Source organism: Melanerpes formicivorus, unplaced genomic scaffold (assembly GCF_026170545.1).
Source record: "Melanerpes formicivorus ecotype bairdi unplaced genomic scaffold, bMelFor1.0.p_v2 SCAF_84, whole genome shotgun sequence".
Taxonomy (NCBI): Eukaryota; Metazoa; Chordata; class Aves; order Piciformes; family Picidae; genus Melanerpes; species Melanerpes formicivorus.
Window position 1 is genome coordinate 298,414 of NW_027142436.1, and position 13,174 is coordinate 311,587.

At 45.2% G+C, this 13,174-nt stretch overlaps 1 protein-coding gene across 6 annotated transcripts in view; it reads right to left on the minus strand.

Annotated features, from left to right (window-relative positions):
* Positions 1-13,174, minus strand: part of MTA3 (metastasis associated 1 family member 3) — a 182,423-nt gene that overhangs the window by 148,908 nt on the left and 20,341 nt on the right. For 2 of the 6 annotated variants that reach the window (XM_068165125.1, XM_068165122.1), the window contains exons 1-3: positions 9,406-9,511; positions 6,992-7,059; positions 5,111-5,204 (exon numbers count right to left, since the gene is read on the minus strand). In XM_068165125.1, coding sequence (XP_068021226.1) covers positions 5,111-5,204; positions 6,992-7,059; positions 9,406-9,433 — 190 coding nt within the window. In that variant the 5' untranslated portion in view covers positions 9,434-9,511. Of the gene's footprint in view, positions 1-5,110; positions 5,205-6,991; positions 7,060-8,470; positions 8,490-9,405; positions 9,512-9,810; positions 9,877-13,174 lie in introns of those variants that run through there. The other 4 variants (XM_068165121.1, XM_068165120.1, XM_068165123.1 and 1 more) reach the window with 3 other exon arrangements.

Genomic DNA, 13,174 nt, shown 5'->3' on the forward strand with positions numbered 1-13,174 from the left:
CTGAGGGAACTGAACAGAACACACCACTGGAGCTCCTGCCCCATCAATCAATTGTCTGAGGGCCTTGAATTCCTTTCTGATTGTCCTGGTGCCCTTATCAATCTCATCACTTCCAGCTTGGATTACCAGCAATGGGTAGTAGTCAGAGGGTAATTCTTCAGTCATTGAAGAGGGAGGAAAAATCCTCATGTTTTTCCTGGAACTGAGCATTAAGTATATCACTAATCAACAGCAACCATATAGGGAAAAAAACCCTGAAGACATATAAAAGGAAATCACATTTCATTGTTGTGTATCTTTGGGAACGTCACATGGTAATCTGCAGAACTCTTACATGGTATTTCTCAAGTCAAGCTCATTTTCTTGCCATCTTTTCTGCTGCCTGCTAGCCTGCTGCATCACTGAAATAAAATGCTTCCCAAAAAATCAGAGAGCATGTTAACAGCTTCATTCTTTTGGATACATCTGGAGTGTTTGACAATCATTATGATACTAATGTAGATTGACAACGTGTAAAATAATGTGTTCAGTTTTAAGCCCCTCACTGTCAGGGCCCTGAGGTGCTGGAGCATGTCCAGAGAAGGGCAACAAAGCTGGTTAAGGGTCTGGAGAACAAGACTCATGAGTAGCAGTGGAGAGAATTGGGGTTGCTTAGTCTGGAAAAGAGGACAATGAGGGAAGACCTTATTACTCTCTACAACTACCTGAAAGGAGGTTGAAGCAAGGTGGGGGATGGTCTCTTCTCCCTAGTATCAGGTGACAGAACAAGAGGGAATGGCCTCAAGCTGCACCAGGAAGGTTTAGATTAGACATTAGGAAAAATTTCTTTACTGAAGGAGTGGTCAGGCATTGGAACAGGCTGCCCAGGGACATGGTAGAGTTGCACGCGGAGCAGCTCAGAAAACATGCAGACATGACAATTTGGGACATGGTTTAATGGCCATGGTGGTGTTAGGTCAACAGTTGGACTCTATGATCTCAGAGGTCTTTTCCAAATGAAGTAATTCTATGATTCTACAATCTTAAGTGCTTCAGTCACCTGTTGCAATAGCTCTTGTACTGCCTGCTGTCTCCTGTTTATCTCTTTTCCGTCTTTCCCCGCAAAGTAAACCTTCCTCTGCTGCATGAAGAAGGGAATGTGTCCCTCACAGAGACCCCAGGGTACTGGCTACAACCTAAGAGCTGGTGAGTGTTCACACTTCAACAGAACTCCCTTACTCCATTCAGGTGGCTGCCTGGGATGAAGAAGGTGATCTTGGCCAGTACTTTGTTTTGGCTTTCAATTTGGCCTTATCATAAACTCCAGGACTGAAATCAAAGGAGGGTGGAAATGTAATGGGAAATGTAACACCTTCGAGGGCCCATAAAACATCACAAACCCCGGACTTCAGTGGCTATAGTCAGCTTATAGAACTATTCCCAGATCCAGACTGATGTCATACAGTGATGGTAGACAAATAAAAATACTCAATAGCTTCAACCAGAAGAACCAGAGGAAAAAAAAATGTGGAAATGCAGTTTCCTCAGAGATCAGCATCAGATGCTTTGAAATCAAGGGAACTCCTCTGTACCCGAGTATTTTAGAATGGCCAGAGAAAAGCTCTGCTTTGTCTCCTCCAATTGCTTTATATAGCCCAGAAACTGAATTAAAGTTTCAAACTATTTCCTTATGAAACTACTTTCTTAATAAATGGGACCACACCTGTGACACAAAATGCAGCCTTCATTAACCAAAACATTCCCCACAAAACCCAAGCACCACCTGCCAAAAGATTCCAAGTGCATCGCTCAAAGTTTTGCCTATCACAAAGGAAAGCGAAACCCAAAACATTCCCAATATAAAATGTCGTTAGAAAAGATCAGGCAGATCTTATACTTAAAAGACTTCTCCACACACATGCACTGGAGTAACCTGTGCCTGAACTAGACTACTAGACTAGACTACTTTCCACTCTAGAAACTTTGCATCTTTTAGCCATTTTTTGTGACAAACTGGGTAGAAGCACTGAGGCACCAGCGTGCTTAGCTACATACAATGTTCCGTTCATAAACAAGTATTTTGCTTACATACATCATATTTTTAAACAGTGTAGCCTTCCAGAATCAGAACATTTGACATTTAACTACGTCTGCTGCATGAGCTGTACAAAGATCCAAGCAGCAATCCCACACTAGGTTCTATCCTCCGCTACTGTAACAAGTATCTCAAAGTCATTTTGATGCACAGATTCCAAGCTGCTCAGAAAGGCAACATTATGTACGGAGAAAAGGTCCACAGAGAAACCTGATCTCCAAGAACACAGGGTTAGAAGACTTACAACCTGTGAGACAGAGGCATCCTAAAGATGCTTGTTAAATCAGCTAGAAATTACATGTCTGTTTCCTCGCTAGAAAATAGCAAGAGAATCTCAATAGCATAACAGGATGGAAGATTCCATCCTATTCCTCCCGACACCACCGAAGCCCTCGCATGCCATAGCGGAAGAGTGACAGAGCAGCAATGAGTCACACAATGGAAGTGCTGACAAAACGGCAAGCTGATGCTTACAGGAGATAGAGAAAAATCTTAGTCACTTTTCCAAGTTGAATGATGCCCACAGAATTATCATACCTTGATCTAAAAAATAAGCCAACAAAAAACCTGTGAAATTCATGCTTTAAACAGTCAAATGAACAAACAATCCAAGTCTGTATTCCCAGCGAGACATTTCTCCTTCTCAGCCTTTCCTGCCCCTTCTATCTGCAAAAAAACCAACACCACCCAACCAAGTGCTGTAAAGCTCACTGAAAGTTCTGTTTCTTCACATCACATGGAAGAACTAAAAAGACTAATGATTGTGGGGGCAGGCTACCACAAAATAGGTTACAATTATTATACCATGTATTCAACCGCATTAGAAAAATATTTCAATCAATCAGTTTAGAACATAAGGGAGATGTTTAACAAAAAAAGGCAAGTTATTTCACATGTGTAACGGGTTGGGGCAAACCCCCTCCCCACCAGGCACAGAAATAACAACTCAGATTGCAAAAGTGATGGAAAGTTTAAATAGAGATCAGTGAGTGCGTGCAGAAAGCTAGGAACACAGTGACAAGAAGAACTCCAAAACAGACCCAGAAAGATCCCATGCCCACCTGAGGATGCACCCAAAACCCCCAGGGCTCCTTCTTCCCCCCCCCCCCCCGCAACTGCTAGGCTAGTCTCAGCTGGCCAAATCTGAGACTGCACATCCCCCCGTGGCCTTGGGCCTAGCCAGGCCCATGGCCGGGAGATCTCTCCCCCAGTTACCGGGTGGCGGAGAGGAAGGAAAGAGGAAGTGCCAGACCCCGCTGTAAAACTTACAGTGGTGCAAGGGATCATGGTAGAAATACCTAGTTTCCTGTGTCTACCCACTGGGCTGGACTTCTGGAGACAGGAAACACTCCTGTAGCAGAGAGCACCCAGCCCAAACTACGACAACATGACATACTCAAATCACCTCCACTGCTCTAGGACCACTTAAAGAATAAAATAAAAGCCAAAAGCTGCCTGTTTCTTTTCACATTTGGTACTTGGGTGGAGTAAAATAATCAGAATTTAGTGCTAAAATAAATAGCAAGCACCTAATTATGCCACAACATATCTGCACACAAAATGCAGCATTTGGCTGTGTTTTTAAAGAGATTCATGCTGTCAAATTAGAAAACAGACTCATAATCCCTGTGCCACTTACTCATACCATTTTGAAAACTGGAGTATTATTTATGTGACCGTTTGAGGCTGTGCCTTTAAGAAAGGGACAGTGCTGGGGCACTCTGGCTGAATGTTTTGTTGGAGACAATGAAAACATCGATGTTCTAAACAAAATTCATTGGTAGATTGGTAGAATGCAGTTTTAAGTTTTAGCACAGCTGGAATTTTTTGTCAGTTCGCTCCTTTCCTTCCCCCTTCCAGCTTGCCTGCCTCTGGGCTCCTAGCCAGAGCAACCTTGAACAGGTAAGCAACTAATCCTACTAACAGGCCTACTAGAACTCTGCTTTATTAATTACTGCCTTTTTCTCTCTTTCTAACCCTCTTTGGGAAAAAGGGTGGTAGGGGGAGAGAAGGGGGCATGGGGGGGGAACCCTCCTCTGTCCAGAGGAGGGAATTTCATTCCTGTATTCTTTCTGTCCTTGCTGTGTATTTCTGTACATGTATTGTAAATACTGTATAAATTGTATATCCAACCTGCTTTTCCACATTGCTTGTAAAATATAGCATCCCTTCCGCTTCTCCAGCTGAGTTAGCTGTGGTTTCTCTCCTCTTTGTGGGGGAGAGAAAGCTAAGCCTTCTCTCTCAACCCACCACAATTTATAATCAAAATGTTATTTATAGCAAAAAACTTACCAGATGTTGACACACGTAACACTTCAATTATTCACAAGCACGAGTGCAATATTTTGCATATAACTATCTTCTCAAATACCTGGGTTTTTAGGTTCTGGGTTTGTCTTCAAAATTCTATTTTTAATTATAAAGTTATGGAAAAACATCCTGCCTTGGGTGTAGACCAAATAGCAGCTACCAAAAAAAGCTCATTAGGGAAATGGAACTTTTTGCCCTACTACTACCTGCTGCTCTGTTAAAAAAAAACCAAACAAGTGAGATGATAGCTGCTGCTATTCTACTGATTAGTGTCTACATTGAGCATATAACACTACTGCAAATAACACTACTGCACAAACTCCAGGGATTTTCCAGTCCCAATGGTTAAGTTTTGATCTTTAGAGTAAGTAATATACTTTCATATCTACCTCAAAAAATGTAAAATGGAATCCTTATGAATGCTCTTAAGCTTAAATCAACTTATGTCCAGGATTTATCTTCAACATTAAAAAAGGATGACTGGATCTTCCAGATGTATTTTTTTTCCTTCTATGAAGACTTTCAATCACTTTAATACAGCTGAAGTCCTAGAAGCAACTACCAGGACCAGGGCCAGTATCAGATAATGCTAAGCCTTTAACTGGATATTAATTAAGGCCTAATATAAATATATATTCCACATGCCAAATAAATGCAATACTAAGTAGGAGCAGAAACTGAACAGGCTGCAACAAGACAGAAAAATGCCCTGTACAGGCTACTTACTAGCATGCTTATCTGCCAGCATTATAAGGCTGTTGGAAATATCTCTTCGCCTGTAAAAACACACCACTTTTGCTTCCACGTTTCCATTGGCAGTCTACAAAAGAAAGACAAATCCAATCAGAATATATTCTTCCTCAGCTGAGTAATTTAAAGTAAATGCCCTCAGTCAGGCTGTAATCAAGTTAGTCAAATAAAGCAGTAACTTCCAGACACAGGCCAATATCAATTTCGGATCAGGTAACTGTATAGATTGTAATTACTCAGTCCTAAGCATTTATCAGCTGGTTCGAGAGGTAACGTCAGCATGATGATAACACAAGGCTACTTCACAAATGCTACAGGCTTGTAAACATTTCTTTGCAACCCAGCTTTAGACACAAAGGGGTATTTCAAATTACTCTGATAAACTGTGTTATATTAAATATCCTTCCCAAAAATCACTTGAACTTTCACTGCAGCTCCCAAGATTGAAGAGCTGTTTAGTTCATGCTTGCTTTCATGCCTCATTACAGGGATCATGCTCTTTAGTCTGATAATGCAAAGAATCTGATGATATCTGAAGAACCATATCCTCTTTCTTGGTATGAAAAGTACAGAACTGGTTTACTACTAGGAGTTGCTGGAGATAGGGTACTGAAAAGTATCATGTTTCAGTTAAATTTCTTACAAAAAAACAAATGGGGGAAAAAAAGAAGCATCTTCTCTCTGGTAAAATGCTTGCCAATGCATTCCATTTAATAGATGCACAACATCTCTGTGCTTGCTCAATGCCTTTAACACCTGAAAGCACATCATTCATACCTGCTGTACCATCCATAAGCAAGATAAAATGATAGCAATACAGTTTAAAGGTAATAAACATTACATTCAGGACATGATTGGAATCACTTCCATCATGGTAAACAAAAAAAATACTCTTCTGCACTAAAAGCCAAAAACTATTTGCCATGCACAAGTTCAGCGAATGCTGTGTTGGAGAGCACTAACAGGTAATGTGGTTGATGTCTGCTATGGAGCAGAGTCAGTCTGCTACGGAGCAGAGTCAGTCTGCTACGGAGCAGAGTCTTGTTTCATTAGTAAGAAGAAAACTATTTCAGATAAGCAACTTTTTAAATTTACTTTTTAACCACAGGGGAAAAAAATCCTTATCACTGCATCATCACATGGCATTTTGACACAATGTATCAGTAAGTTTTAATATCGGTTGATGGACTACTGAAAACATGCCACGCTAAAAACAAATTAAAATCATACATGGCTCTTTGCAGTACAACAATGAAGAGAAATGACAGAAAAATGCCTCCATTCTTCATAAAAATACACTTAAAGAGAACACACTATTTCCATGCAAGAGCCTCTTCTCCCAGAAGCCTCTCTCCCTCACTTGAGCTGCCAATAAGCAGAGCAACAAACAGCCGCTGAAGTCACACAGTGTTATTTGATCGCTGCAAAGTCTCATTGATACCTACTAGCTCTTTCTACACACATCCAAAAGCAGACACATTACATGACCGTTAGCATTCCAGATGGATTCACAGTGTCATCACTACACACAAGTAAATTCATTCATTTCTTCAACCATTCAGAAGATTTGGTTTTGAAGTTTTTAGAGCAGAGTACTCCTGCTCACTAGGAATAAGCAGCTGGGTGTTTACTTCGCTAACAGGCCAAAATTACAGTGCACCACACAGCAAGACTTCAGTAACTGAAACATACAACAAACACACAGCAAATCTCAGGAAAGTGCAGAAAAATAAAACCAACAGAACAAACCACCACCAAATCTTAGTCCACTGGAAATCTTATGGAATGGAAATCATTCTCAGTGTTTGAAAAGTGCACTGACTGTTGTCAAAGATTAAGGAAAAATTATGGGTGTACCTTGTTAAGTTCTTCAATTCTCCTAATGAGATATGGATTGCTGGAAGAATTTTCAAAATAAACATAATCTGCAATAAAAAAGAATAAAGATATTGAAACACCAAAATGTAACAATATGTAAAAGGCATATTATTGGTGCAAGAATTTTCTTCTAAACATAGAATCTGCTAAAAAGGTGAGATTTCTTCATGGAAGTTAAGACAGTAGAATATTTCTGCACTGAGATTTAACATGATTGGTTTCTAAATTATTGGTATGACTGCACTACATTTGCTTTAACAATCACACTAAAACGAAGTTAAATGTCTTGTGCTGGAGGTTACACTAATTCAGGAACGCACACACTTCATAAGTCTTGATTTAAAAGAAGCAGTTTCTCACAATCAGGGAAGACTTTAAGAACTCAGCACAGAAGTATCACAGTATAACTTAGGTTGGAAAGGACCTCGAGGATCATCGAGTCCAACCTATCAACACAGACCCCATGACTAGACCATGGCACCAAGTGCCACGTCCAATCCCCTCTTGAACGTCTCCAGGGATGGTGACTCAACCACCTCCCTGGGCAGCGCCAATGACGAATGACTCGCTCGGTGAAGAACTTCCTCCTCACCTCGAGTCTAAACCTCCCCTGGCACAGCTTGAGACTGTGTCCCCTAAGTGAATTTCTACATTACAGAGAGAAACATTTCTGCAAGATATGCTACATCACGTTATCAGGGGCCATAGTAGCACAGTTCTCTAAATGAGTAGTCCACATTTTATGACATTTGGTTATGTTTTTTGCTCACAAACTGTATTAAGCAGCAATAGTCATGAGGTTAGCAAGGTTTCTTCAGGACAAAATCTCTTACAGCATCATTAACATAAAATTTTCATAGAGTACAGGGCAGTTCACTCATACCCTCACGGCTGCTCCCATGTAACATACAAGTAACTGTAACATAGAAATAATTGACACACAGTTTTCAATAGTTTTCTCAAATTCATTTCCATCAAACAGAAAGGCACCCAGCAAATACTAAGCTCACCTTACACTTGATACCTGACTGCTCTTAAAAATAAAAGCAAACAAAAAAAAAACACAAAAGGACAAACAGGTGGAGGGACCATAATGATGTACCAAACTCTTCCACAATGCTTTGACACTACATTACAGTCAAAGAGTCTCAGGTAGTTGCTCACTTAGTTGCAAAGAAAGAACATGATCTCTGCAGAGCGTTCACATTGCTCATTAAGATCACAACAACAAAAAATTAGAATTGATGATCTAAAAACCAAACTCTACCCAGATTTCAACAGCACTGCTCTCAAACGATTATCACGAGTAAGGGCTGATGAAATCACAGTCTGAACACTCTCACGAAGGGACGGGCAGATGGACAATTTATGGATGTATCTGCATATTTCACAACAGAAGCAGAAAGAGATTCAGACTAACTACGATAACTCCTCACTTCCCTGCATCTTCCTTCTCACCTCAGGCTGTCGAGGTAAGAGCAGGAGGAAACAAACGTTTTTGAGCACCAGCCTCTGAAAACCTAACTTGAGTGGTGCACCTGAGCCGTATCGCTAGGAACAGAACTATGTTCACTCCCTAAGGAAGGGCAGCGGAAAAGTTGCCAGTGTCGATTTCACCAGGAGAGGGGTGGGGAAAGGAACGTTTGCCACGTTTTGTTTTGTTTTTACCGCCAAAGTGACCCCCTCCACGTAGTACTGAGCAGTCACCCGTGAGAGCACTCGTCAAGAGGCACGTCGGTAGGCAAGGAGGGTAACAGAAATGCCCTGCTCACACAGCGGGATTTATCACTTTTCCTGGAGAGGCTAACGAAGGCGCGGAGAAACTGCCGTTAAAGGGCGGAGAGGCGGACTCGGGCACAGCAACGAGGGGAGCGCCCCCGAGGGCGGCCGCCGGCTGTCCGCGCGGCACTGCCCGCTGCCGCCAGGCCGCAGCCCCGGGCCGAGGCTGGCCCCAGAGCTGGGGGCGCGCGGCTCCAGCAGGCCGCCCCTCGCAAGGCGCCGGGAGCCCGGGAAAGGAGACGAGGCGCGAGAGGAGGCTGTGGCTGGTCCCCGCCACAGGAAGGGATCACGAAAGCGGCGGCGCCGCTCCCCACCTTCCTCGCGGAGGGCGGCGCTGCCCTTCTCCTCTGCGGTGAGGGCCGGCCTCCCACTCGGCGCACAGGGCTGGCATGGGAGGAACCTGCGCCCGCGCCCTCCACCCCGCGGAGGGCCCCCAGCGCCTTTACCGGGACCGGCCGTGCCGCAGGGGGCCGCGGCGGTGGCGCCGGCAGGCAGAGGATTGGATTCTCCTCGCACAGCCCGCGGCGCGGCAAGGCCTCCCGGGCAGGCCCCATCGCCGCTTCCGTGCGCAGGACCCCCCGGTGCCGAGCGGGTGTTGCTGCGTCCCCACATACCTCCCACTCGGTACATGTTGGCCGCCATGTCTGCGCTCCGCGTCTTCCTCCAGCCCCTACCGGGCTGGGCAAGGAAGGAGCGGCTCCCGCAGCCCCCCCGCCCCGCGCTCGCCCCCACCCTGCGCCACCCCTCCCCGCCCGGGCACAGGGCACAGCGCCGCGCCTCGCAGGGCCGCCGCCTCGGCCGCTTCCCGAGCCATCCGGCGGGGAAAGGGTTAAACAACCGCCCCCACCTACCCCCCGCCCCCCAACTGCTTTCCTCCCTCCCCCACCGTCTACCGGCCCCAGCGGCTAGTCGGCAGGTAGGGTGGTCCGAGGCGGGACGGGGTCGGCGGACGTGCGCTCCCGGAGGAGGTGCGGGGCCAGGACTGCCCGCGCCCAGGGGCGCAGGGCGAGGAGCTTTACCGCAGAGCCAGCACCGCGCAGCCAGCACCGCGCTCCCCGCTCCGCCGCTCCTCACGTTCTACCGACTTTCGCCGCCGCGTCCCAAAGCTGGGGAGCCCCGCGCTGCTGGCGGGCAGCGGCGATACTTCGCATCGTTTCCTTTCCGGCCCCCTCGGGTGCGTGGCTGTTGCCTCTCCCCCAGCGCTGCTTTGTCTCTTTCAGCCGAGGGTTCTCGCTCTTTAAGGAGAATGCTAGTCGAGAAAGTTTCTCACGCTTGGGTGTGCGCAGTACCTGTTGGTGATAGATTTGGCGGCTCCTTTGTTCGCCGTGGGAGCAGCGTGCGGCCGGGGAGAGCGGGGACAGCAGCCCGCCCTGCCGCCGGGGCTCGCCGGGGCTCTGCGGGGGCCGGGGCTCTCCGGGGGCCGCTCTTTGGAGAAGCCAGTTGACTTAGCAGAAAGCGTCTACGACAGAATAAAGATAAATTTAGCAGCTCGTCTGGAATCATGAAGCGTTGAAGGAGATGCTTACAAATCATCTGATGGGAAGGATGCCTCAAACACATCAATATACGAAGCCATTTCCTCGTGTTTATACAAACTTCACACCGTGGCGAACAACCCAAATACTTCACAAACAAATTGATCCTGCTCCCTTCCTTGAGAGAAAAATACTCTTTATCATTTTCTTGCAAGGGAGGGGATGATTTCTTATTCATTCCATGCTCTGGGTTTTCTTAGGTGTGTAGCTCGAGCATTACTAAACTAACTTCACTTCACCCTGAGCTTCACTGAAACGATTAGAAAGAGGATGAGCTTCCCTGGTGTTTTAAATGATTGTGTGCTCTCTTCCCTTTCCCCATATAAGTGTGTCTGGGACTATTACACTGAGATTTCTTCTACTTTAAGGGCACTTTTAATTTCCCAAGTGACCACTTTGTGTCAAACAGGCAACAGTACCAAATTCCTGAAATATGTGCAGTAGGCACAAGATACTCAATAGTGATTTGTGGAATTTGTGAATAGTGGAGGTGTTTAAGACCAGGCTGGACAAGGCTGTGGCCAGCCTGATCTAGTGTGGGGTGTCCCTGCCCATGGCAGGGGGGTTGGAACTGGATGATCCTTGTAATCCGTTCCAACCCTGACTGATACTATGATTTAGTATTCCCCTCCACCACCACCTTCATGCATGGAAAGGAAAAATGAGAAAACTTCCTCTTTTGGCTCCAAACAAGAACTGTGTCAGCTGAAAAGGAAGTCTGCAGAAACTCTTTGGGAAGTAGCAGTTCTGTCCAGCCAGTCATTTCTAGAGGCACAATAATACTACCAAAGCAGAGACCAAAATAGAATCATAGAATCAATAAGGTTGGAAGAGACCTCAAAGATCATCAAGCCCAACCTATCACCCAAACCTCATGACCAACTAAACCATGGCACCAAGTGCCACATCCAGTCCCCTCTTGAACACTTCCAGGGATGGTGACTCCACCACCTCCCTGGGCAGCACATTCCAATGGCTAACAACTCTCTCTGAAGAACTTTCTCCTCACCTCCAGCCTAAACTTCCCTTGGTGCAGCTTGAGATTGTGTCCTCTTGTTCTGGTGCTGGTTGCCTGGCAGAAGAGACCAACCCTCACCTGGCTACAACCTCCCTTCAGGGAGTTGGAGAGAGCAATGAGGTCTCCCCTGAGCCTCCTCTTCTCCAGGCTAAGCAGCCCCAGCTCCCTCAGCCTCTCCTCACAGGGCTGTGCTCCAGACCCCTCCCCAGCTTTGTTGCCCTTCTCTGGACACCTTCCAGCATCTCAACATCTTTCCTAAACTGAGGGGCCCAGAACTGGACACAGGACTCAAGGTGTGGCCTAACCAGTGCTGAGTACAGTGGTGCAGTGACTTCCCTGCTCCTGCTGGCCACACTGTTCCTGATGCAGGCCAGGATGCCATTGGCCTTCTTGGCCACCTGGGCACACTGCTGGCTCATGTTCAGCCAGCTGTCAACCAGTACCCCCAGGTCACTTTCTGCCTGGCTGCTCTCCAGCCACTCTGACCCCAGCCTAATATGAACAGCTAAAAGTCAAACTAAGTGTTATTTTTACTCCTGTGGTCTACTGTTCTGTAAATGAAACAGACTGAAGTTTCCAGGCAAACGAACAGTTAATTTAAGTAGCTGGCATGTTGTAGTCATTATCAATTAAACAGTGCCTGCAGGCTCTTTTGGTCAGCTTAAATCTGCATTTGGACATTAGAGGAGCTTCCCACACTTTGAAGCTTATAATGTAAGCTTACTGCATCCATCAAGGAATGGATTTTCATAGAAATAGCTTCCAGCTTACATCAGAAGGCATGGCCTATGGAAAAGGAAGGTAACTCCTGAAGGATACAAAATTTGCCTCTCAAAATCATGAGTACAGTCCAGGCAAGCCCCTGATCCCAGACTGACCTTTCAGATTGACAGCCTGAAAACAGTAAGAAAACCCCCTTTATTTACAGTTGCCTAAGGCACACATCACTGATCAGATGAATAATGATGTTTATATACTGTACTACTGAATCACTGAGCCTTGTTGTTCACACTAACACAGTTCACAGACAGCACAGCCTCTCACGATCAGATGTCATGCTACTGTATTATAAAGTCACTGCTGCAAGCTGAGGGAGGTAGCAGGCACACCTGGCTGGGGTTTGGTACTGAGTTGCAGGACTGGCAGTACATTTTACTTTGGTGTAATGTGTATAAAACCCTGGATGCAGTTTGTTTTCTGTGCTATCTCAGTGCACGGAATGGGAAAAATTGAAGTTATATAAACACCTTCAGTTTTCTAGATTAAATATAATGGAAACATTTTTACAGCCACAGCATTTTAGGGGAAAAAAATCACATAAAAGATTTGTCTTAACCTGGTAAATTAACTGTATTCAGCTAAAGACTAATATTACATGTGTTGTTCAAAAGAAACCACATTTCTGTGGCAGCTGAAGTTGCAAAACAGGTCAGTCCTGATAGAGATGCAGATTACTGGAGAACTTAATTTCACAACGTTTTTATTGTGCCATCATGAGTGGCCCATAATTTCTCCTCATATTCCTCACTTAAAAAAAATAAACAACAACAACAACAACAACAACAAACAAGGCAAGAAGAATAGTATAGTGTGCAGAGAATGCTTTGAAACATAGACCAGTTCCCCAGTCCAGGCTCACCAACTGCCCCCACAGGACACAGGTAGATCAGCAGTACTGAAGGAGACAGAGATGAGGTGCTGAGAGCAGAGATTCCTGAGGACCTTTCATGGTATTACCAATACAGTGTCTATTGACTTGTCCAGGATACACCCTCTTTATTAGCTTCTTCACTTTAACATCATTAGATTCATCTAAATCATGTATATTAA